The 26,705-nt window shown below is 42.8% G+C and overlaps 2 protein-coding genes across 2 annotated transcripts in view; one reads left to right on the forward strand and one right to left on the reverse strand.

Moving 5' to 3' along the window:
* The window catches only part of WDFY2 (WD repeat and FYVE domain containing 2), a 186,055-nt gene extending 162,867 nt beyond the window's left edge, over window positions 1-23,188 (forward strand). The window contains exons 8-12 of the mRNA XM_025364419.1: window positions 7,678-7,783; window positions 11,713-11,814; window positions 12,702-12,832; window positions 14,571-14,679; window positions 16,112-23,188. Coding sequence (XP_025220204.1) covers window positions 7,678-7,783; window positions 11,713-11,814; window positions 12,702-12,832; window positions 14,571-14,679; window positions 16,112-16,141 — 478 coding nt within the window. The 3' untranslated portion in view covers window positions 16,142-23,188. The remainder of the gene's footprint in view (window positions 1-7,677; window positions 7,784-11,712; window positions 11,815-12,701; window positions 12,833-14,570; window positions 14,680-16,111) is intronic.
* A 1,203-nt stretch (window positions 23,189-24,391) lies between these two features.
* The window catches only part of DHRS12 (dehydrogenase/reductase 12), a 36,040-nt gene continuing 33,726 nt past the window's right edge, over window positions 24,392-26,705 (reverse strand). Inside the window, 2 exon segments of the mRNA XM_025364361.1 lie at window positions 24,392-24,677; window positions 25,536-25,670. Of these exon segments, the coding sequence (XP_025220146.1) occupies window positions 24,592-24,677; window positions 25,536-25,670 (221 nt within the window). The 3' untranslated portion in view covers window positions 24,392-24,591.

Consider the following 26,705-nt stretch of genomic DNA (forward strand, 5'->3'; position numbering starts at 1 on the left):
ACTAAAATACAGTGGGTTCAGGAAATACAAGTGGACAGAGGACGAGAGCCTAATCTAAACCTTCACCCTGCCACCAAACAGCAGAACATCACTGGTGCTCAAACCAGTGCCCCCAAACAGGGGTCCCTGAGTTCAGGTTTAGCCTGGCAGTGGGCCAAGGATCCCTGAGAAAGCAGATCCCTTTTAGCGTGCTTTGGCTTGGGATGACCCTACCTAGTACTGTCTGGGAGACCTCACTCGCGTGGATTGCTCACACCCTTCTCTGGTCCTTGGAGCTTGGAAGACCTATGCGTATAGGAGAGTGAGATCTCTGGTAGTAGAAGCATAATTAGATGCCCACTAAAAAACCTAAACTTTTCATCAAAGAAATGAACAATGTTATACATTTGAGTTCCCCTTACTCTTGAGGGATGAAGAAAGGCTTAAGTTGACTGTTGGGCAGATGTTAGCTTGTGTCTGAGATCTGTTTCTCTAAAAACGTAAGGCCTTCTCTACCCTCTCCCTTAATCATCAGACACAGGACTGGCTTCATGGGCATGTGACCTGTGCAGTCACACAAGGCCCCATTCTTAGAAGGGCCTCACACTTGGTTTAATGAGCTGCTGCCACCATCTTGTAATTCTTAATCAAGTTTTTTAAAGGGACTCTGTATTTTCATTTTGCACTAGTCCCTCCAATTATATAGCTGGACCTGACAGACATATGTTGCTGCTAGGACTGGTGAGAAAGGAAATGAGGCCATCCCACTAACTGTAGTATTTATAGATGGCAGATCCTGGTGGTTGTGAAAAGTGGGGGTTTTGTGCACTTGTAAGAGCATTTGCAGTGCAGTACATGGTAGCACTTGTCCATGAAATAATGACCAGTTTTGAAATGCTTTCTAGTATAAATGCTACAGTGATGTCAGCTGAAACACAAATGTTAGAAGGTATCTTTTCATTCTTCATAACCCTTAACCTGTAAACCTGGGATGTTCCCTCACCTAGCTTTTAACTGCAAGGTGGTTATATTTTGAATCCCTAAATCAAGAAGTCTAGAGCAGCTTTATTGTCAAACTTGGAATCCAGCATTCATCACTGTGTTTCACTCTTCTGTGTTGGAATATTAACAGTACTGGAGTCCCATAAATTATGTATTTGTTGCTGAATGTTGCTGCCAGCTATGAGTGGCAAAGCAGTTCCTTATGTAGCTTATTTTGGTTTTACAAGATCTTTGATGTGTATCAAGATGCCTCAACAAATGAAATGTAGTTCAAATCATACAATTACGAGTCTGTGCAACTAGACAGATTTTTCTTGCCCTTGAGTGTCACAGTGGTGGCATTCTATACTTTAAAAAGTGTGAAAAAACAACCAGGAGAGATAGGGAAAACCCAATTGGCTTTTTACAAAATGAATACATGTCAAAGATTTTATATTAGGCATTAATTAATAATTAACTAACTGGCAGAGTAAAAGGTTACAGTCAGTCCAAAGGAAAATCCAAAGAGTAGACACATACATAGGCAACAGAGAATGTGAAAATGAATTTGTTAGCAGACGCACAGCTGGCTTCTCCCATGGGCAGGGTGGGGTGTGGGATTAGGTGTGTCTTCACTGGACAAGATTTGTTTGCAATAATATCAGTATTCTTTATAGAGTTGTAAGTAGATTAGTAAAAATACTAAAAGATGTAGTCCCCTGTAGAATCAGATAGCCCAGAAGAGTGTGCTAGACAACACCTGAAGTTCCGCTGAAAAGATGACCAGTGATCTCTTTTTACCCATTTCAAGTCTTTCTGAGTTTACCTGATTGTGCTTCCCCCCTCCTCCCCTGTGATCATAATAATCTCAGTGATTATCCTTCATCACAAAAAAAAAAAAAAAAAACCAGGCTGGTCTCAGGAGGTTAGTCCTGATTATTTATATTGGTAGAGTAAAGAGTCTTAATGAACCATATAGGCCACTCATATTTGCTTTGCAAATCCAGAGCCACACAGTATCCAACAATTTTGTGTTAAGCCCACAAAATTCACTCCTACCTGGAAGTTTTTATAAAGAATCTTGCACTGGACTTTTCTTTTCTTTCTTTCCTTTCTTTCTTTCTTTCTTTCTTTCTCTTTCTTTCTTTCTTTCTTTCTTTCTTTCTTTCTTTCTTTCTTTCTTTCTCTTTCTTTCTTTCTTTCTTTCTTTCTTTCTCTCTTTCTTTCTCTCTTTCTTTCTCTCTCTCTTTCTCTCTTTCTCTCTCTCTTTCTCTTTCTCTCTCTCTCTTTCTCTCTCTCTTTCTCTCTCTCTCTTTCTTTCTCTCTCTCTCTCTCTTTCTCTCTCTCTCTTTCTCTCTCTCTTTCTCTCTCTCTTTCTCTCTCTCTTTCTTTCTTTCTTTCTTTTTTTTGAGACAGAGTCTCGCTGTGTCACCTAGGCTGGAGTGCAGTGGTGTGATCTTGGCTCACTGCCATCTCCACCTCCAGGTTCAAGCCATTCTCCTGCCTCAGCCTCCCAAGTAGCTGGGATTACAGGCATGCACCACCATGCCCAGCTAATTTTTGTATTTTCAGTAGAGATGGGGTTTCTTCACATTGACCAGGCTGGTCTTGAACTCCCAAAGTGCTGAGATTACAGGTGTGAGCCACCGCTGGACTGGACTTTTCAGAGCCTCTAAAATTTGCCATACCAAGGCTAGAAAACTAAGCTCAAGAAACTCTACTGTATTTCACCTACAGTACTTGCAACAGTTGAATTCCTCAAAGTTTCCACCATTTGCTAGGTTCTTGGCCTGGTACCTTCCTTACCAGTTGTAAGGCCAGGACCCTGCAAATCAGATACCAGGCCAGTTTTCCTGGGAAGGCTTTGTAAGTTGGCTCTATGAGTTCTTAAAGTGGCTAGTCATATCTGATTCAGTGAGCATCATTCTCACACATGACACTCCAGGTTATACAGTTGATTTGCCCAGTTATATCTTGCCAATAGATTCTCATTGAATCAATGCAAATAACTGTGTTTCCATGAAAATTAAGGAGTCTCTGTAACAGTTTTCTTAAATTCTGGGCAGTCAGTGAGAATTGGGTATCATTTCTTAAATGTTTTGATTTAACTTATAATAACAGAGTTTACGAAATTGTGGGTTAGAGATAGCTTTAAAATAAGAGAAAAGGCATCCTCATATATCCAGAAAATAGAACATTAAAACAACATCAACAGTATTCCAGACAAATAACCACAATAGAATTTCCCTGTTCTGTTCATTCAGTTCTATGAATGAACTGTAATTAATTCTTGTTCTGATGGTTCTTGGTTTAGCCGTTCACATTCATGAAGCCATCTGCATTCAGACTAAAAAGGGTCCAGAAATCCAAGGAAATCCTGACTCAATCCACTGGCACAGCTTAAAAATTATCTAAGCAATGTCAGCTCAGCGGCCTGTGCCAAAGAGTCTGTTCTTTGAAATATCAATATTTTAAAATACCTAGTACAAATAGTTCTTTTCCATGAAACTCTGAGGCTATCCTTTATTGAAGTCACAAACTCTATGGCAGGGCCTTCAGGCAAAGATCAGAATAATACAGAAATTATCTACAGATTATAGAGATTTTGTAACTTAAGGGTTAATTTGTAATTGTGACCAATGATATCAGAATGAGGGAAAGTAAAATTCCCCATTGGGATATGCTATATAACTATTTCCTAAGAATTGTGATCAGTATTTCCCCATGGGTAAAAACATATAGACAATAATGACATCAGGAAATCTCCAGTCTTCCAATAAAACATATAATTTCTGAAATACTAAGAAAATTTTTTACTTACTGACACTTAACCTAGGGCCGGCTGAGCATCTCTTCTGATCTGACAATTATTCCCATTTACTCTTAAAATAGTAACACATCAAACAAATGCAATTATTTATAGCATTTCTTTTTTAAATTTTTTTTCCTTTTTCAGACAAGATCTCACTGTGTCACCCAGGCTGGAGTGCAGTGGTATGATCACAGCTTGCTGCAGCCTCAACCTTTCAGGCTCAAGTGATCCTCTGATCTCAGCCTCCCTAGTAGCTAGGACTATAGGCGTGTACCACCACATCTGACTATTTTTTAAATTTTTGTAGAGACAGGGTCTCACCATGCTGCCCAGGCTGCTCTCAAATTCCTTGGCTCAAGCAGTCCTTCTGCCCCAGCTTCCCAAAGTGCTGAGATTACAGACATGAGCCACTGCACCTCACCACATTTCTCTTTTTGTAAGACAAGGGAGCAAGTCTTTATGATTTTCTAGGACCTCCTTGGGAAATCTTCAGGCATAAAACACATCCTAAAAATTTTATTTTTTCAAAACAGAGGTTCAGTTTGGAAAGGCAAAACCAGGGTTGTATATAGTAAGACATTCTTCTTCAAAGGGGTTAACGTGTTTAAGTTCCCTTGTCCGTTGTTCCCTGCTCTCAAGGCCAGACTTCCTTACTCTCTGTGTTCCCTTGCCCTGGGAAACAACCTTCCTCTCAGTCTTTACCTATAGAGCCCACATTCCACATCTGCTACTCCCTCTGTAAATCACCCCTCCCGTTGCAATGCCCCCTACCCCCACCGCCAAAACTGTTTTCCCACCAGTGTAACCGCATCCCTGCACTTCTCAAGTTAGCCAACCGAGTTCAGCTTAGATTGTGCAGTCCAACTGTAGCCAGTGGAGACTGGACACAGCAGTAGGAGCCAATGCGTTAGGGATAAAGCCACTGTTTTCCTTTGTTCGGTGTGCTCTTGTGGTGACCAGACTAACGAGCAGCACCCTTCTGCAGAAGTAAACTTTGCCTTGCTGAGAAATCAACTGTCAGAGTGTTCATTTTATTTGTTACTTCAGGCTTTATTTCTAACAAGAGTTGTCAAGGGAATTTTAAGTGGGGTAAGATACGAGCACGGCTGCTTAAGAAGCAATACCTGGTTATCTGTATAATTAAAGCAGTAAAACATTTAAAAATAAGCATAGATGATAACACAATTTTAAATAATTTAAAATTCTTTTCACACGTGAGTACTTCTTGTTCTCTCTCTCTTTTTTTCTTAAGAGCATTAATCGAGTCAACATTAAAGTACTGAAAATAATTCTGGTGAGACACAGAATCTCTGCTAGCTAGGCAGATTCCACAGAAGGTAAAGAATATCCTTTCACATTGTAGGCATTAATCAGTAAACTAACGAAGCAAGCCATCAAAACTGAGGGAACTTAGCCAAAATTGTAATGCATCTTACAGCTTTTTTTCAGACTAAAGTATTATAAGCCAAAGCAAGTAAAACTCGCTTTCCAAGTTTTGTCCTTCATTTTTCTCTTTCATATTCCAGAACAGATTGACACTTTAGTATTGCCCTTTTCATCTTCATTCTCTCAAAAGTATACAGTGGAGTTTTCCAGAAGCTATAAGAAGTGATATTATGATTATGATATATACAGAAAGATGATTATCCAGCTCTCCTATTAAGTCAGATATTAGAAAGACTTGCAAAAATATTAAAGAATGTCATTTTTCTCATCATAATTTTTTGTTTTGGAAAATGTCTTTTTTTTTTTTTTTACAAAATATGTGACATGTTAAAATGAAATGGATTCATCATTGCTGTTTTCAAATGAATTAATGTTTTTAAAATTTCTCAGTTTTATTTCCAAATACAGTAAACATTGATCATTGTCACTTATTAAACCAAAGCTCTTTGGTGTCCTCAAATAAGTTTTAAGAGTATAAAGGGATTGTGAGACCAAAAAGTTCAAGAACCACTGCTTTGATACAAAGCTAACCTGTTTTTCTTCGAAAAACAAAAACCATCGTATTTCTTTTTCATTAATGCTCCTGGCATAATCTCAACCACCCATTTAAATTATAATAATTAACCAAAGAAACTAATTTATATTTCACAGAGAAAATTAGGAGGAGGGAGGATATGGATAAATCATCCCATATAATCATTTTAGCAGACTAGCAGAACTCATGAACACGCATTACTGAAATTTCCATAGTGACATAAGGCACTTTTACATTCCCTTAAAGTGGCAAAAAATGAACTCATGTATTGACACAACTCAAAGGTATAGCCTCGCTATAGCATAGAAAAATAAGAAGCAAACATATGTAAACTTAATATTATGCTTTATACAAAATCACAGTATTCTTACTTATGTAGACATTATCTAAGTATCCAATGGTTATTGATTAGCTCAGGTTAACATGAGTCCATTTTGTTACCTAAGGATCTTGGAAATTATCTTTAAGTTGATATGCTACAAAATATTGCTATTCATATAAAAAAGTTTGTCAGAATAATTCTTCAATTCAGCTGAACACAATTTATATTTTTAATAATCTTAAACATTATGTATGAGCTCATTTGACCAGCTATCCTGAATAAATTTAGGGTAAATAAAAATAAAATGCACACTTGTATTCTGTTCAACACTAATAAATCAGAGAAAGATGTAACATTTTAAAACCTATGTTACTAGTCTCATTTGCCAAATGAAACTTAATTTTATGAACTTGGATTCTTAAAATATTACTGAATTGGCTAGCAGTTTCTGTTAAAAGAATTTGTATGTTTAAGTCTAGCAGGTTCACAATATTAGAGGTTTGATGTTCTGTGATTTTAGGAGGACTCAATTTAGAAAAGCACTTGTTTATCTCTATCAGACAATCAGAACAAGTTCTTTTAATTTAAAAGGTATCATAATCCCATTTATTGACACCCTCTGGAAATAGGAAAGCATTCCACACACAGCAAGAGGTGAAGGCTCTTCTGGATTATAAACACATAGACAGAGCTTAATAGCTTTAGGTTTTCAACTTCAGCCACAGATCAAGAATAAACAGAAACACACAAAAAATCACCAGTCCAGATACCAAAGAGCTGTTCTCCTTCCCAGTAGAAACAAAATTCTTCATTGATTTGAGCTCAAAATAGACAACCATACCAAAAAAAAAAAAAACCCCAAGAAACTATATACCCTATTCTCTCACCCAACAAAGACAGATCTCTGTAATCCATTGTTAACAATCACTCAGACCATAAAACTAAATTCTCCATCATCTTTGCTGCCAAGAAGGAATAACTTGTCAGCCCTGCACAAACTAGAAAGAAAAATAAAACAGAATCAGGAGAGAGAGAGTAAAAACTAGAGAAATGGAGAGCCTGTGAAATTCAGGTCTGTTACTACTATGGTTTCACTCTGGGAGCCAAGAAAACGCACGGCTGGTCCTAAGCCACTTGTGAGGTACACACCTGAGGCAACACAGTTTACCTGGCTGTGTCAGGTAAATCCGGTGGGCATCTCAACGGATGACCTCCAAAACTCTTCAAGGATAATTTTGTAAAAGGGAAAATCATGACTCTTGAACAAATATAAAATGAACATATGCTATAGATTTTAATTACTTGAGGAAGGAGGGAACCAGTAAGAAGTTAGTCCATTCAACAATCAGCTTTTTTCCTTAAGTGTTGTAACTGACAGATTACCTCTTCCTGGGGCCTGAACGTGTCAAGGAGCATTCAGACTTATTTTAAATCCCGGATACTCTTCTGACCTTTAGCATGCTGAAAATTCCATCAGGTTTCTAAGATCTACACTTGGGGCTCAGAGTGAGTGAGCACATTGGCTGACTTTGCCGAGGTTTCTGCAGCAAGGCCTTGCATTTGTTCTCCTAAACTGTCACTAACCCTTGGTTTCTTTCACAGCGACAAAGTCCAGGCCCTCTCCTATGCGCAGCACACACGACAGCTGATTTCCTGTGGTGGTGATGGTGGGATTGTCGTCTGGAACATGGACGTGGAGAGGCAGGAGGTAGGTGGCACAGCAGGGTGGGGTGGGCCTTGTGGTTCTGGCCCTCCTCCCTTCCTGCTTATTTCTTATTCCTTTATGATTAAACTATGAAATAAGGCATGTAACGTCAAAGAATTATAGCATAAAAGGAGTTGTTTGGGTTGAGTTTCTTTTTCCCCCCCTCACAAGTTGGCATGTAACATTCCTGTGATGGAGATTTCATAAGAATTTTGACTGAGACTAAGCTGTTTAAATCTGTTACACCATTCACAGCAAAAGTACAGGTTAGGAAAAGAAATCATCTACTTCCTGGTGATTAGTCCTTTGGTATACAATGCCCTACAAAAACAGGACTCACGTGATTTATGTCATGGAAGAAAATAGTGGCTAAGATGAAGCAAGAATCCTTAGTTTGGTATTAATAGAAATACTAGAAATAATTATTTTGTACTTTGTAAGTCATGTTCTAAATAGTTCTCCAGATATAAATATATCCTTAGTTTTTTAGCACATATTTACATGTTATCAGAACATTCTTTTTTATGAGCTTTCACTTTAATCTTTGAGCATCTTAACAAATATGTTTCCTGCATATCTCCTTTGACAAGTACTTTGAAGTTAACCATTTTCCCATTACATTAGAATTATTCTGGGTAGACTTTCCCTTTGACAATGCATATTCTTATAATTAATTTCTTGCAGGATACAAGAATTACATAGAAAAGAAACACTTTAAAAAGACAAAAGTCTCCTACCTTCTTTCCATGCCCTCACCCCAGTCTCATTTCAAGAGAGTAGTTGCTATTACCCACAATGTAATGCCTTTTTCAAATGCCAGTAATTATATGCTTAAGAAGATTAAAGCTTTATTTGCTCAGATCTTAAGTCCATGGGAATTCTATTAGTAACTAATCAAAATGATCATTACTGTTAGAAGGTGGGGAATTGTAGAACATTGCTTTTGAAAACTATACTTGGCACCATTAATACGAAGGCTGGAGATGTTTGCAATGAGTGCCAGTCATGCTAACCATGTTCCCGCATGGCTGGTGATTATGTCCTGGGTTGGGTTCTGCATGGCAGCCTGCTTTGGGTTAGGGACAGTCACACCTGGTCTTTCCTGACTTCTTTCTGGACCCACCTAACCAAACCAGGGGAGGGGAGAAGGACCCGATTCTTTTCCCTTGGCGCATGCAGCCTGGACCCTTTATGGACAGAGGCCAAAGGAGGATAACAGTGTGGTGTCCAGAGATGAAACCAAGTGGTTGATGGGCAGTTCTTTGAGCAACCTTGTTTATGAGCCTCTTGATGTGCAGATATAAAGGCACCCAATACTATTGACTAATTTAAAATCTTAGTGAGTCAACACTCTAAATAAGCAATGGAGATTGTTCCATTCATTTTTTTTGCAAGTATCATTTTTATAAACATAAATTTCCTGAGATTTTTGTTTTAATCTTAGCCTCTATGGAGCTGCTTCCTAGTTACGATAAGTGCTGTGTGATGCTCACCTTGGGAGGTCTGCGACATATAATGAAATCGTCTCTAACCTGAAGTACTGACAGACTTTCCGAAAGAAAAGGCTTGTAGGAGGAAACTTCAGAATTCTATTAAATGGTATAAATCGTGAAATTATAGTTGATATATGCTAGAGCATCAGTGCTGGGTATTTTAGAAGGAATGGAGTCATCATTAGCTAATGTTCTCAGTGAAGGATTGATGGAGGAACATTGTGCTGAAGGATCAACAGGGTCTGGATATGCTCTGAGCAGGAGCACCTGGGCTTTGTAGGCCAAGAAACAGCAAGAGTAAGGACAAGGTGAACACGATAGGTTGATGCGGTGCATTCGTGCTCATGAGCAGTTTAGAGCAGCAGTCAGATGAGAGGATGGCAGCTAGCTGAAAGATAAGGGCAGACAATGGAAGACCTTGAGTAGCTGGATGTAGATCGAGCGACATCTCATAGGTTGAACAGGTGTCTTACACAGTTAAGAAAATCCATTTTTGTTTTGTTAACTTTTAGCATTTTTTAAATGTATATATTGTATATAATATTCTTGGTAGAAAAGTTACAAAGTGCTCATTAGTAAATAGAAAAGATGTCAGTTACTCATACTACCACCACCCAGAAATAGCACTCTGAACATGTTGGCATACATCCTTCCTAACATTTTTCTCTACACATAACACGTATGTAAGACTTTTTTCTTTTTTTTAACAAAAAATAGAATCACAAACATGCTGATTTATTTTTTTTCCGCTTTATCGGTCCTTAACTCCCAAATGCCTCCTCATGGATACCCACTGTGATGCATTTAATGTGTGTCCTGAACACACATGCTTCCTTATAAAAGGTGTGTGTGTGTGTGTGTGTGTGTGTGTGTGTTTTAAAGTTTACATAACTCAGCCGGGCACGGTGGCTCACGCCTGTAATCCCAGCTTTTGGGAGGCCGAGGCGGGTGGATCACTTGAGGTCAGGAGTTCGAGACCAGCCTGGCCAACATGGCGAAACCCTGTTTCTACTAACAATACCAAAAAAATTAGCCAGGCATGGTGGCAGACGCCTGTAATCTCAGCTTCTCAGGAGGCTGAGGCACGAGAATTGCATGAACCTGGGAGGCGAAGGTTGCAGTGAGCCAAGATCACACCACTGTATTCCAGCCTGGGCAACACAGCAAGACTGTTTCAAAAAAAAAAAAAAAAAAGTTTATGTAACTGATGTACTGTAAGTCTAGTTCTAGTTCCAACTTTTGCCATTGAACCCTTTTGAGCTCTACCATCGTGCTGTTTCTTGTGGTGCTTCTGCACAGGACCCCATCATGTGTACCGGTCACATTTTACTTCTCTGTTTCCCAAGCAAAGGGCATGTAGACTGGCACAGACTCCCTGGTACCACACACAATGCCCAGATGACCTTCTTGTATGTGTCCCCTCACAGACCTGCACTGTGTGAGACTCTCAGGGCCATAAACCCATGAGTGGGATCAGTTGAAGGTATATTCTTGATTTTGCTAAATGCAACCAAACAGCTGTACTCATTTATACTTCTAAAGGAGAACAGGGACTTTTCTGGCACTGCACATCCTCACCAGTAGCAATTGTTCCCTCCCTTTCTGGTTTTGCCCTTTTGGAGACAGAGGTAAAATAGTATCTCATTTTTATTTGCATTCTCTGCTTAACAGTAAATTTGAGCCTCTCTTCATATATGTTAGCCATTCAGACTTCCCTGACTGTGAACTGCATGCTCGTATCTTTTGTATCTTCTGCCCATTTCTCAACTGTTTCTTGTGATTTCCATACTGATTTTACAGGGGTTCTTTGTATACAGTAATTTGCAGGAGTTGTTAGTTACAAACTTTATAAATATCTTCTCCTAGTCTGTCTTAACTCTGTGCTATGATACTGTTCAATAACCCGGGGGTTTTGTGTTAGTTTGTTATATATTGAACATGTTCCATGTCTTTAAATATTTATTTGTTTTTACTACATAATTTTAATGGTGATAAGTTGGTATTCGAGAAATTGTTTCACAAATAAACATTAATCCTGCCCCCTCCAGCCTCATCCCTCATTTTCCCCATCTGCGCTCCATCCATCCCCAGGTCTCAGTTGTCTTATTTGTCTGAGAACCTCAGCCTGGGTCAGAGGCTCCTGTGATCCCTCTGCCAAAGCACTCTGTGCTTCTCCCTCTTGGGCCTTCACACACTTATGCTTATGTAAATAATTATTAATCATATTTTCATGATGGTGGAGATTCTTATTCACCACTACATCCCATCCCCAGGGCCTGCCACAGAATAGACATTCGGTAAATATTTTTTGAATGATTGACTGAGAAATCACACCTCTTACAAACACATCCTGATTGCTCCGTAAGTTTCATCAGGGTCAGTGGTTCCATTGTCCTCACTGCTGGCCACACTGACCTGTTCTGTGCTTTATTTGACAAGACCCCTGAATGGTTGGACAGTGATTCCTGCCAAAAGTGTGATCAGCCTTTCTTCTGGAACTTCAAGCAAATGTGGGACAGTAAGAAAATTGGTCTAAGACAGGTGAGTGATATGGATGCTTCATCAAAATGTAATTGTGTGGAAATAGCTCAGCCATGTGACCTTAGAAGAAATAACAGCCCTGGGCGGGAGTGGTGAGGGTAAATGATGATCCTGGAGTCACCTTGTGATTGCACAGTAATTCACTCTGTCTGTCTACCGTAGCTCATTCCTGCTGGATTCAGTTTCTGTAGTGGCTGGTTCCCAGTAAGCAGTTAGGGATGTGATGTTAGAATTCTAGTGGCCTCTATTGCAATACACCTTACAGTTAGAGGTGTCATGCTTAGTTCGTATGGATACCAGACCATGAAATTATATAAATTATATAAATGGTGTTTCTCTCTCCTTATTTTACTTTCCCTCCTTCTGATTACGTTTGGTTATGTAGATCTACTTATAATACAGCATTCTCAATCTGAGTCCATGGTTCAGTTTGGTCTTCCCCAAGGAAATAAAATGTTAGGTCACCTAGGCTTATACCATGGCCAAAGTCAGCAGATTGAATCAGGTTTCCTGCATGTTCTCCTTCATCCAGCAGCATAATCTCCTGAGATGTCAGTTTCTCAGATACCTTGCTTTAAGATCACCTGGCCCCTGGGTGGTTCCTCTGTAGTTCCTAGTATGATCATTGGAAAGGACCAAGAGTAGGGAAAAGCAAGAGAGTGGGGAGGTGTCCCTGTCAGGTGTGTTACCCAACAGTCCTTGTTGAATAAACAGAGCCCCCAAAAAGAACACATCTAGTGTGTTCCCTTTAGTTCTGAGGCACTCTTGTTCAGCATCCTCACCTGGATGCAGTTGATCACACCTCCCTCTGCCAGGAGGGGTGAGGTGCGGGGGCCTCAGGAGCTAAGGGAGCCATGATGAGTATCTATTTTCTCTCCCTCCTCCAGCACCACTGCCGCAAGTGTGGGAAGGCTGTCTGCGGCAAATGCAGCTCCAAGCGCTCCTCCATCCCCCTGATGGGCTTCGAGTTTGAAGTGAGGGTCTGTGACAGCTGCCACGAGGCCATCACAGATGAAGAGTAAGTTCCTGCAGCCTGAGGACCGCTTCAGGTTAAAGCGAGAGTCTAATCTGAGCCCTGCACTCAGTGCCGCAGCCATCACTCGGGTTGCTCTAGTTTCTGCTGGTTTAGAATATAGTCCATGACGAGTAGTAAAAGCTCTCCTTTGCCACCGAGAGATTTGTGTTATCCTGTGAGACAGGAGAAGAGAAAATACACACAAAGAATTCATCTCTGTGTTCTTTCTAATTTCTAGGTTATGTGCCTTTAAAATAGGTGCTCTCAGAACAAACCTTCTGTCTGCTCATTTACTTGAGACTTACCCAGGAGTATAAGGGCTCAGGATCCACTTTCTGTCCCAAGCTGGTATATTCACAGGAGTTGAGTGAGTCCATGGCAGAAGGTTTCATTTTCCGGGAAGAGCCAAGTCACTTTACCCAATAGGCAGATATTCCCAGTTGCCCAGTTGCTCAGCTGGCTGCTCGTCAGACCTGCCCAATAACCCAGGATATAGGTTACTACCCCTCAGTGTGCTGTGGAGGTGTGGGGGCAAATCTATGTTATCTCTTTAGTGTTGGCTCATTGAAAGCTGCCCCCAGATGTAAACACAGTGCTCTGCAGCATTTCGCTAATTTTAGTGACTTACAGGAGGATCTGCGGGTTAGCTTGTCTTCCCAATCCTCCCAGCACCTTGTATTACAGTAAAATCATAAGTAGTCTTATTTATCCATATCAAATATAAAATAAGATGCCCTTGCATAAGTATGCATTTATATTCATTCATTATTTTCCACTCATCATACATGATGAAATTAGTAGGAGGGTTTTCTCATTGAATTAGAGAGTACAAGAGACCTTAGAGATAGTCTACTTTAATTCTTCATTTTCTAGCTAAAGACATAGACTTTAAGAGTCTAAAGGGCTTACAGTTAAGCCTAAATCTTCTAAAAATTTAAAGTAACCATTTTAAGTTACTGAAGATCTATCCTGCCGATTTAACTGTAGAAAAAAAAAGAAGAAAATTGTCCTGAGAGAGCCCACTGCAGTGAAGCGGGCCCCTTGAAGCATGATAAGAGGGCTGTTTCCTAGACTGCACCCTGCACCTTTTCCCACCTCTGTTTCTTCTGCCTCTTCTCTGTGGGAGCACTTGCATTGCCTCTAGAGCACCTAGGCAGTTGACAAGCCTTCTGACTTAAAAAAAAAAAGTGTATGTTAAAAATCCAAAAATAATGATGTTTGTTTGTTATTTTGTTTTGCTTGTTACAGCTTTAGAATACTACATAAAAACCAAGTCTGCAGTCATACCAGTGAAAAAGGAAAAATGAATGGAGGGGGATAGTTCTCCAATTAGAACGACACTTAGTAATATCATGGGACACTTAGTACTATCTTGGTCCTTTTTTTTTTTTAATTAAATAGACTATTTTACTGGCAAGCCCTTCTGAGCTCAAACTTAGCAAAAGCACTATGGTTTTTAAAAGCTCGGGTGGAGATGATCGCAGACACCATCAGAGCAACATTCTCCAGAAGGACTTTTAGAAATTTTCATCTCTTTCCCATTTTAAAGACTAAAAGAATTCTTGTAATTTTTTTTAATCATAACTGGTCACTAGGGAATAAAGTCAGATCTGAGGAACATTCCTATCGGTGAAGCAGTTTTACCCATGAGGCCAAAATTTAGAGCCTAATGTCATCCTAGATCTCTCTCATTCATATGTCACCACCTTTTCTTCTCAGAAGCTTTCTTTGCTCCTTCCAGACGTGCACCCACAGCCACCTTCCATGACAGTAAACATAACATTGTGCATGTGCATTTCGATGCAACCAGAGGATGGTTACTGACTTCTGGAACTGACAAGGTTATTAAGGTAAGACGCCATCTTATTAAGAAGCTTTCCGTCTTTGGCCTCATATAAATATACAGGAACACCAAGAATATGGGAGGCACTGCTCTAAAGGTTATCGTTGGGTGGCCAGCCATGATGTGTCTGTAGTCCCAGGTGCTCAGGAGATTGGGAGGGAGGATTGCTTGAGTCCAGGAGTTGAAGGCTACAGTGAGCTTTGATCACATCACTGCACCCTAGCCTGCGCAACAAAGCAAGACCTCATCTCTTTAAAAAAAAAAAAAAAAAAAAAGTTAACCGTTGAACGTGAGTGTTTTTGAGAACCTATTACAAATGTGATACATGCACAGCCTCATCCCAGGCACTGGCTCTACACAAAGAAATAAGAGCTCCAGCCTGCAAGGAATAGATAGTCTACTTGGGACAGACTAAAAAGACTATAATAGGTCACATATGTAGCAGTCAAAACAGTAATACAGATGAGAATTTATAGCGCACTGAGTTCTACCTCCCTGACCCATTCTTGGAGGTCACAGCAGGATGAGATAGCTAAAATAACCCACTTTGGAAGCTACCAGATCTCCATGACTTTGAGAGGAAGTTTAAAATAAACTCTGGGGCTGGGTGTGATGGCTCATGCCTATACTCCCAGCACTTTGGGAGGTGAGACTGAGGATCGCTTGACCCCCGGAGTTCAAGACCAGCCTGGCCACCATAGTGAGACCCTGTCTTAACAAAAAATTTAAAAATTAGCCAGATGTGATGGTGCCTGCCTGTAGTCCCAGCTACTCGGGAGGCTGAGGTGCAAGAATTACTTGAGTCCAGTAAGAGGCTGCGGTGAGCCTTGATTGTGCCACTGCAGTCCAGCCTGGATGACAGAGCAAGACCCTGTCTCAAAATAATTAATTAATTAATTAAAATAAGATAAACTCTGGCAGCCTCAGGTCCTTTATTTTTGAAAACGAGGTATCTTGTAAAATGGTTTGGAAGTTTAAATGGAAAGGACACAGAATGTGCTTAGCGTCCTGTTAATGGATTGAGTTATTTAATGGATTCAATCTATTTGGAGGGTGGGACAGATCTATATTGTCTCTTTCATGTTGGCTCATCGAAAGCTGCCTCAGATGTCAACACAGTGCTCTGCAGCGTTTCCCTTTTAGTGACTCACAGGAGGATCTGCAGGGTAGCTTGTCTTCCCAGTCCTCTCAGCCATTAATAGTTGAATCTGCCATTATTCTTCATTAGCTACATCAAAATTTCAAGCTGTCATTGTCATGTTTTTGAGCTTTATTTGAACTTTTTTGATGAAAAAAATTTATAGATTTAGAAATCATGTTAGTATAGTATGTGGTTGGTTGTTAAATGAAAAGAATTTCCTTGAAGAATTCAGTTCTAAGGACTGTTATCCTCAACACAATTTAATTTTAGTTCATTCTGTATCTTTTCCTATTTGCAGTTGTGGGATATGACCCCAGTCGTGTCTTGATGACTCTCCCAGGAATCAGAAAGATAGTATTTACTAAAGAAATGGTTGTTTTAATCCAAATCATTACCAGAGTGGTAAAGCAGACATGTGAGAAGTAAGAAAGAAACTAAAGACCCTGGATGAATTTGCAGATGACCCATGCGCACAGTGGGGACCCGGCGAGTGAGAACTTGCAAGGGGACTCTTCCAACTTGTTCATACAATATAAAAGAAGCTATTTTTTTAACAAATGGTTTATACAGTCTGGCTGTGCTGCATTGTTTTGAGTATACCGAAAAATCTGTGTGGGGTGTTTAATTTTATACTTTCCACACCCCATTTTATGTGTTGCTTTGTGTGTCAGAGAAATAAGGGAAGTATCCACTCAGAGTATTTTGGTCATTATAGTTTCTGTATTTTCTTTACTTCAACATGTGTCACATGGCCAGCGGCTTTTTGTTCTCTTCCCTCTGCACCTACCTGCACCTCTCTGCCTTTCCTGAAGGGGATGTATTTACATTATTTATTCCCAGTGTTTCTGCTTTCATGTCCTCCTCAGTGGAGAGATTTGGAAACTCATCATGTGGATTCACCAGCCAGCTGCTGGAATCGCCTGAAGAGCGATTTGTTTGTAATGTCTGCCTCATTCACGTTCTTATTGAGTAGAAAAGACTGTGTTTCTGCCTCAGTTGCCTCTGTCTTTCCCACATTTAAAAAAAAAAAATGCTGTGAGAAAGCTGCTCCCAACCATGGTTATCACAGAAGTAGATTATTTTAACTCAGAGCTTCAACGATTAGTGCCTGATCATTTAGAATTCAATTGGAGCCTCCCGAGCCTCATGTTTTAGCTTTTTGGACACAGCTCTCCCTCACTCATAACAATGAAAACAAACGACACACACACACAAAATCCTACATCAGCGGTCCTCAGCCTTGTTGGCAGCAGGGACCGGTTTCAAAATGAAACTGTTCCACCTCAGATCAGCAGGCACTAGCCTCTCACAAGGAGCATGCAACCTAGATCCCTCGCATGCGCCGTTCACAATAGGGTTCGTGCTCCTATGAGAATCTAACGCCACCGCTGATCTGATGGGAGGCGGAGCCCAGGCAGTAGTGCTTGCTTGCCCGCTGCTCACTTCTGATGGGTGCCCCCCCATTCTTCACAGGCCGTGGATGGGTACCCACCTGCAGCCCGGGGTTGGGGAGCCCCACCATACATGCTCTGAAAATAAGTGTCTTTAAATCGTGTGTTTCTCTGTGACATCATCTCTGAACTTGAACATGTTCATTACAGCAGGATTGTAATCCTGCTGTATTCCTCACCCTCTGTATTCTATCCCTTTAAAAACTAGATATTTAAACATTTTATCTTAATGTGTTTCATCAGAACACTTTGCACACTTTCTTACTAAAACGGTATGTGGTTGATCCGAGACAGAATGGTACCTACAGTGCAGGCTGTGTTCCTATGGGAATGGAAAAGAGGACTTTAGAAAGCGAACCTGAAGAACTCTTATTTCTAAGGGAAGCCAATCAAGCTTGAGAAAATGAAATATTCTTGTGTGTAGTGACTCAACTCAGGATACTGAAGTCCCTTATTTTCCCCTGTAAAAATAGAATAAAAATTAATGGCATCTTATTTTCCCCTGTAAAAATAGAATAAAAATTAATGGCAAGCCTGTGCCAGGTGCCTACCCCTCCTAAGCACTTTACACGCACAGTTCATTCAACCTCACATGTCGGGAGCATCAGGGAGCTCACCAGTCTCTTGAGGATCACAGGCCAATTGCTTGTCCTTCCCGACCCAAGCCCCACCCCACAGTGTCTTGCTCTCTTCTGATTCTACAGGTTTTTTTGGTGGTGATACATACGGGAGTGAAATCGAAATCCTCCCTATTATTTTCCCTCTTTTCCTGGAAAGCCGTTTTTTGCCCTCACAATCATTCATTACTTCTCTAACTAGGGGGAAGTACTACAAGCCATCCTCGGGCACTGCCCCTTTGTGTGCTTCCCGGGGGTGGGGCCTTGCTAGAGGTGATTCTGCTGCCCTAGCATTGGGAAGCAGGACCAGTGCATGTGTCCCATGCAGCCATGGTACATGGAAGCTGTCACCTGAGCCATCAGACCAGCGCAGCCCATGTGACCAGAGCTCTGAAGAGGCACACGCATGCCCTGCACAGGCTATTAGCACTTGTCGCTTCGCTGCCCTGCTCCACACTACCCTTGCTTGCATCAGTCAAAACTGTTATAACTACTTGGACTCTTTTCTGCATGATTGCTCTGTGAGAGAGCTTTAACAAGGGAATTAAATTTAAAATACTCAAATATCTATTTTGTAGTTTATTACTAGAACCTGCAGCCACTTACTAAGTTGTATGTAATAGAGGACTGTGTGTTGGAAATGAGTAATAGACATGAGTCACTCCATTTTCCCTTCCTAAACTTTGAGCTTGGCCTGCCTACAGAGAGAGGAACACAGTATTAGGGCAGCAAAAGCCCAGGCGCCCAGCAAGCTGTGTGGGTTCTGAGATAGGTCTAGATGCCTTCAGACCTCATTCGGGAAGCAGAGTGTCCCCGTCAGATCACATATGTCCTCTACAGTCGCTCTGGCCTGTGGCCTTGCATGCCACTCTACTGTCTTCCTCCCAGCCCACAGAGCCACTAGAGGCTGAAGCCACTTCACATCTCACTGGTGTTGAGAATCATGATCAGAAAACCACAGATATGTCAAGGTATCCATTGCTCTTCCCTTTTCTCTCATCTGTATGGGTGCTTGAATTTGATGAAATGTGTTTAGCACACCAACTGTGTGTTTGTAATACTGTGAATTCTTGAGTTTTGCATTAAGTGTCTCCCCCATTTTTGTAATTTGTAGAGAAATATGTGCTGGTGTTGGGTGTCTTCCAAGCATTTTAGGGAAATGGAGGCTCCATTCCTTAGGAGTGAAAGCTGGCGCCAGCACTTGGCTTTTGTTCTGCCTAGGTGAACTCTCATAATTCTTGTTTTACCCTGTTGGATTTGCACTTTACATATATTTTAGCTCTGTTGCTTAAACATACAGCAGCTCTTGCAAATAATGCCTAACTTGCCTGCGTTGAGAAAGTGGGAGATCTACACATACCATATGCAGAGTTGTTCTCTAGCTGGTGGGACAAAACCAACCACATGCTCTTAGTTCCTCCAAACGAATGACATTACTTGACATTACTGCCTGAGTGTGTCTTCACAATAGCAAAATGGTTTGAGATTAAACATTTGGAATCTTAATGTCATTTTGTATGAGGTCAATCCACCATAACGTGTTTCTCATTTGATTGTTTTAATTATTCCAGAAATCATGAAGTCACAAAACTGGAAGGCATCTTCAGAGATCTAGAGTGTTCCAAGCAGAAAACACATTAGTTATACGGGGCAGTTAGATATGACTGAGACGTAAACAAGAGAAAAGAATGTTTAAGGAGTAGCTATTCTTGAACATTACTTAGTAATGGCATGAGTGGGAGGAGAGACTTTCAGCGCCTTGAGACAGGGCGCTGTCTGGAACCAGCTTTGTTCCTCTTATCAGAAGCATATATGACACTTTTTTTGGCTACAGCCCTGTGGTGGGGGAGGTAATTATTGCCTTCATCCACATAAATTCCTTCCTATACATTCCCCTCAAACCACCCCAGAGGCAAAACTGAAATGGAAATCCAGGGGCACTTAAAATTCACCCTACCCCATTTGGCTGTGATTCCCAGGCTTACAGCACTGCCCTTACGGAATATCACATTTTCATTTTCTGAGATTCATTTTATAAAAGTATAGGCCAGGTGCCATGGCTCACACCTATAATCTGAACACTTTGGGAGGACGAGGCGGGAGGATTGCTGAGCCCAAGAGTTCAAGACCAGCCTGGGCAACACAGCAAGACCTGTCGCTACCAAAAATGTAAAACTTAGTTGGGTCTGGTGGCACACACCTGTATTCCCAGCTACTCAGGAAGCTGAGGCAGGAAGATCACTTGAGCCCAGGAATTCAAGGATGCAGTGAGCTGTGATTGCACTACTGCAGTCTAGCCTGGGCAACAGAGCAAGGCCCTGAATAAATAAAGTATAATTTATTTTTGACTGATATTAATCACTTCTTAAGGCCCAAATTTTTGTTTTTAAGCAAAAGGATAGCTCTAAGCGTGGGTCACAGTTACTGGACACAAATATTCACTAAATGAGATTCCTCTGGTTGTGGCTATTCATAGAATTTTAATTCTAGGTAAGTGTTCTTGTTCACTAAGATACTTCGAAGTGAAAGAAAGCATTTTACCAATACATTCTTATTTTTTCTCCTTTAAAATACTACTGAATTTTTCCTGGTATGAAGACAGATATTTATTAACTGGATTGGAAAACACAGAAATTAAGTTCCTGTTGAACACTGAGTTCTCTAGATGATCCCTGAGATTTGAATGTTCATGTCAACGTGTTGAGCGCTCACCAGCCACCAGGCTTTAGGCACTGGCGGTGCAAGCTGTCTGCAGCCCATTCTCAGGCTGGGCAGAGGTCACACAGTGAGTAAATGGGTCTTTTCAGTGCAATGTGGTCATAATAGAGGCATGCCAGGGTGCCACTAACCCAGCAGGTGTGGCAGGAGGGGCTTTACAGAGGAAAGGACTTTGAGCTCAGTGTTAAAGGATGAGGAGTGAGTCATAAGGGGGAAAAATGGAAATGACTTTCCAGGCTTCGGAAACAGCATAAACAAAGGCCTGAGAGCTGGAGTCAGTGTGGTGTGTCCAGGGATCACAAGTGGGCTGGAGCTGCCGGAGAACAGCCAAGTAGCTCAGCTGCATCCCGGAACCGAGCTTGTTGCTATCAGATGCTGTTGCTCCCTGGCCTCAGAGGAAAGCAGCACACGGCTCACTGCGAGGGGTTTCCCCAGAGGCTCCTCCTGCAGCCAATGCTACTATTAGTTTATATTACAATAGTATCAGTTTCTTTTTCTTTGGAAATCCCTAGAACTGTTATCTGGAAGTGACCCAGGGTAACTAATTCTGGATCTTTGGGTGCACAGCCTCTCACTGGAGTCTGGGAGGAGGAGGTGGAGCCTATGAGTGCACGGCCTGCTACCAGGAAGGACTCACAGACTAACACCAAAGGTGTGCTGGGCTCAGCTGCTCCACCCTGGAAAAGGAAAGCCCTGGACCTGTGGCAGGAGGGGATTGTTCTAGTCCAGTGTGGCATTGCACAGATAGGCGGGGCCAAGTGTTTGGGTGCAGACGCAGGCAGCTGCTGCCCTCCACTTTCTGCTCTTGCAAGTCACAGATGATTCCAGTACAATGTGGGGGATCCTCCTTACAGGGGCACTTGCAAGGGGAAGGCAGAGTTTTGTCAATTCAGCTACAGGTCTGTCTGGGAGACCTGGCCCTGTGGAGGCAGGAACACCACGCAGGGGGATGGCAGCGCCTGTCTTTGCTATCACATCATTTGCCTTTTCCTTGTAGGACCCAAAGATCTATGTCCAAAACTGAGTCCAGAAACATCTGTGTTCCTGTTAAAACTTCAGCTCAGCTTCTTAACCAGGAATCACATGTCAGCCCTCCAGGGTTGTGGTTTGGATTTTTGCCTTTAAACATTATCTCCTTTCCACCAAGAAGCCTACTTAGCTTTAGCACGTGAAAGCAGTGTCTATACATTAGACCAGTCCCAAATTGGAATGGGATATCTTCCTTGCACGTCCCATACCAGGGAATTTTTTTAAGAGCGTAGAGCCTTTGCCAGAGATGTTGAAAGGGAGATTAAAGGCTTGAGTGAGGGATGAATTTGATCATCATGCTTAAGGTCCCTTCCAATCCTGTGATTCTACGATTCCACGAGTCTCGTTTATTATTGGGCATGCCTAACCCATCACCAGTGAGCTGCCCATGTGGCTTCCCTTGGATACAGGAGGGTCTATCACCACATGCCTTTGTTGTCTTCCATCATATCAAGTGAGTTACTTTCTGGACTTTTTCCATCTACAGCCTACTAGGTTTGGTTTTGGGAAAAGATGGTAAAGTTTCTTTTCATGAGGTTGTAGGGGAAAAATGTTTTTTAAGATGGTAAGTGTGGAAATTAATTATGGTACCACCTCACTAAAAATAGATACCTCAAAATGTGTACCTTTACCAGTCAGGAAGAGTATCTGACTTTCTTGGAAGTATCAGGAATTACAGGTTGGCTGAAAAGTTAGATTGAGAATCTGACCTTGATACTTATGATTCTTTTTTCCCTTGGTTCTCGGGGATGCATGAAAAGGTGAGCTGTCACTCACACAAAAGGGAAAAATGCTTTGAAAAATATGTTTCACATATGCACTCTCTTTTATCATTTTAGTGGATGGCAGCCTTACATCAGCAGTGTATGCCAGTATGACATATGGACCAAAACACTAGTGTCACTTGAAACCATTGTACTCTTATGGATTTGTGTCTTATACCATTTGCCTTGCTTTTTACATGACTTTGTTTTTCAAGGTACTGTCATTTTGCAAAAGGAAATCTTTACATGAAATGTACAAAAACTGTTACTAACTGGACAACAGGGAAGGTGCTGGCCCCACATTAGTGCCTGCCTACCACTCTACTTCTAACCAGGGACACGGATCTTCCATTCTCTACATCCACCGGGCTGCAGCCCACATCTGGACCTGGCTGCAGTGGGCATGTTGCCGTATGGCTTTTTCTTTCTTTTTCTGAAGTGAGGAGATTATTCGGGGGGGGATCAGGCTGAGAATGTAATAAGCCCGATGTTGGAACAGATTTCTCCCGTGTGGTCTAGCTGGACCCCTCCGGCATTTACCACGCTCCCTGCCGGTCCTGACACTGACTTCCTGAATGGGATTAGGTGGTAATGAGCAAGAATTTCCTAGGATGTTGAAATGTCTGTATCCAGGCCTCCATTCAAATGCTGCTGAATATTGTGAATGTTTTTTTACTCCGCTCACTTTCCCACTGTGCTTCCCTCTAACCAAAATATACGTGTATACATTACCAATGTACAACTCTCAATGCAGAGTTGCCTCCATGGTTTAAAATAAATCTCTGTGAAAACCTTTCTGCAGCTGTGGTCCCATCACTGTTACATGTGGCCACACACACGCACCCCGACAGCCTTGCTGTGCTGTTTAGCCCTGTGGGTTCTGTCCAGTTGGTGGGAGGGGGAGGTTCCAGACCACTCCACCTGCTGTCTAGACGCCAGGGAGAGCTGCTGTTTGGAGGTGACGATGAGCCCCGTTCACCACAGTCTAAGTACAGCACACAGGCTCAGGCCATGGAGCTCTTTTTCTTTATCATGTAAGTCGGCTTTTTCCTGTGTTTAGTAAACTTTCCAAATGAGGAGAAATGACTTCGGGGCAAACACTGCCAGGGAAAGCCTCTTTTAAAACTTGTGAGGTTCATTTTATGGAGAAGAAAAATCGGTGCAAAGACCGAGTGACCTGCATGCTATGGAATCAGGGTTGAAGGAGTGGCTGGGCTGTCCCGTCCCGGTGTTCGCCCAGCACAGCCTCGCCCACACCCAGCATTGCTGAGGCCCCTCATCCTCCTGCAGAAAAGGAGGCATGAGTTAAATGGAGCTGGTGCTTGCTTGATGGTGCCTCCTTTTGTCAGAAAGATGCTGATGTTTCAGGCTGGCACACCCAGAAAAATCCCTTCCTTGTGGCCCTTGGCTGATGAGCCCTGGATCAGTGTCTCAAGGACCACTGAGAAGCTGCAGCCGTCTGGGTTCTCCTCTGCTGTGGGGCCTGAGTTAATGCTGATTCCACCATGGACACGAAGAATGTACGTAGATGTATTCTAAATCTGCTCATTGGTTTTATTGCAACTTTTCCTGGAGTCACTAAGAGGTAAAATGGTGTAAATTAGAGGTTTCATCAAAGTGTAGTACCAGAATGCCACATGCATTACTGAAGCCACTCCTAATCTTAAGCAAATGCAAACTAGGCCTCATTCAATTGTGTATGTAAATATGCAGCATCCGTTGGTTACACTTGTGCTCCTGGGACCATGCACAGCAAAGGCCGTGTCCAGCCCTCTCCTGGGGTGGGGGGTGGGGGGTGGGGGGTGGGGGGGCCCAGCACCAGCCTCAGCCTCTGACACTGGAGGAGCTGAGAAAGGGAGGGGAAGTGGAGTCCACAGCGGGGCATTCCTGCTGCCTCCAACCCTGAGTCCCCTCAGACTGGCAATGGTGGTTCATCTCGAACTTCGAATTCTTTAGAAAACCACATTCTGGAATAAATGAGAGACTTAAGAAAAGAATCTGCTGCAGGAGTCAAGGCCAGCCTGATCACAGCCCCGGTAGTATTTACTTTGAAATAAAAGTTCCCAGCCCTTGTAGGCCCCTCACTGTAAGGCACAACGTCTTCGAGGGGAAGTTGAAGTGAGGTCTTGTTCACTGGCCCCTAGACCACACCTGGTATTTTCTAAGGCAATTCTGGTACCACACTGTGCCTCAGTTGGTCTATTTAAATGTCTGAGCCAGCTGCTCTTCGGCCGGTGAGGAGGACGTTCTAGTGAGAGGCAAGTGTGTGGAAACTGGCTTCCGATCTAAAAGTGAGAGGGAACAGCAGAGAGGTGTGAGCTGCCGCAGCATGGCTGGGTCCATGTCCCTGTGCTGCTCAGGCCTTGAACTGATGCCTGCTGGCGTGGCGGCGCCCCACGGGTGTTAGACCCCATCCCTGCCTTCAGAGGTCCCCCACGGATTAGGCAGCATGGATTGATATGTAAAGTGCAGTTGTAACTGGGAGGCTGCAGCCAGGGCTGGACGGGAGACCACATTTGGGTGATCAGCGGGAATGGGCACGGCTATCCTCCTGGATATCCCAGGGGTCACCAGCACTTCAGAATTCCTCAAGCAAAGGTGGTTCTCATCAAGAACAGAGGAAAGAGAAGCAGAGCAAAGAGCCTGGCTTCCACCCAAGGTAAAGTGCTGTCTTCGGATGGCATCCACTCACACGCCTGCCCCCTTAGGCGCCCACTGGGAAGAGACGTGAACAGATCACTGCTTCCAAAAATAGAAAAACCAAGTCCGTCACTCCCTGTGCAGTGCAGAGAAGCAGAGTCCGTTACTCCCTTTGCACTGCCGCTTTGAATAGCGCCCCTCCCTGGCCTCAGGAAACCGCAGAGAAAATCTCCCATTCCCAAGGTAGGAACTGCCTCTCCCCTGTTCCCATGGGACCTTGATGACAGGGTTATCACAAGTCTTCAAAGAAGCTACCAACCCAGGGTGAAGCACTTCCCAAAACTAACCTCAGCAGGCAAAGCAATCATCTCGCCAAAGAAGCCCAGGCACCGCCCAGGGGACAGTCCCATCCCAGGTTTCACGGAAGGGAAGGTGCACCTCGAAAGCCCAGCTGCTGCCCCCAGCCCTGTGTCAGCTGCCTTCACAGCCAGGGAGGAAGTCACCTTGAAAGAAGCGGCTGCTGGGCTGCGCGGCTGCGGCAGAGGAGAGGGCCAACCACAGCACCCTGTCGGCGCCCTGGGCCTCGGAGCGCAGGCGGTCCCTGAACCTGGCGTGGAATCCCAGCATGCATCGCGTGCCTCACACCTGGGAGAAGGAAGGGGCAGGCAGATTAGGACAACATTCTCCAGCAAATGTGGTTGACTTCCCTTAATACAAAAAAAAAAAAAAAGTGTAAAAATGAAATGGAATCATAAACTGCTATATTTGACAATAGCACTCACCCAAGCCACTCGGAACCAATTCCAAAGAACCTCGTTACAAAGCCCCCAAGGTGTCATCTGATGGAAAGTGCTGCTCACCGGAGCCTGATTGAGTCCCCATGTCCCCGGGGCACCAGCACCCAGCCCAGCCCCGAGAGCACAGTCGCCCGCACAGCCCCCCTTTCCATCCTGAGAGGATTCTAATGAGCTGCGAGGCTCACCGTGAGGCTGGGCCGAGCAAACCACTCAGCCTCCTGGGTTCAGGAGCCCTCTCAAATCATCCTAGGCTCGAGGATCCTGACTGTTGGTTCCTTGGACTGTTTTAGTATTTTCCCCTTTCTAGGGAGGAGTAGATAAGAGGAAAGAATTGTTCACTTCCTCTGCCAAGCCCCTCGAGGTGTCCCACCCTCTGCATCCCAGGGCTACAGGGAGGTGTTTGCCTGGAGTAGCCTCCGTGGCCTGTGCCGCTGGTGGCCCTGCATCGGCCGCTCTACCTGCCCACGCCTTCGAGGACCCAGCCACACGCTCTGGCTCCAGTCCACACCCCATTTTCCCACAGACCTCAGGGAACACAGTGTCTCCACAGTGAGCACATTGGGAAACAAAATAGTTCTCTCTCGAAGCCAAGGAAAGAAAATAAACCACAGAAAACAACAATTAAGAGCTGTGCCGAGATCCTGGAATTGTAGAGCTAGAAAGATCACCTAAGCAAAAGCACTCCTTTTTTAAATTAAAAATAAACATCTTTTTTTCTTTTCACAGAAGCAATACTTGTTTATTGTAGAAAAATCAGGATAAACTGATAGGCAAAAAGAAAAAATTTGAAAACCTTGTGGTGTGTCACTCAGAGGTGACAAATGTCCGTATGCTCAGCCCTCTCAGGCCCCTGTGGCCACAGACAGGTCATGTGCA

The sequence above is a fragment of the Theropithecus gelada genome, chromosome 17, assembly GCF_003255815.1.
Source record: "Theropithecus gelada isolate Dixy chromosome 17, Tgel_1.0, whole genome shotgun sequence".
Lineage (NCBI taxonomy): Eukaryota > Metazoa > Chordata > Mammalia > Primates > Cercopithecidae > Theropithecus > Theropithecus gelada.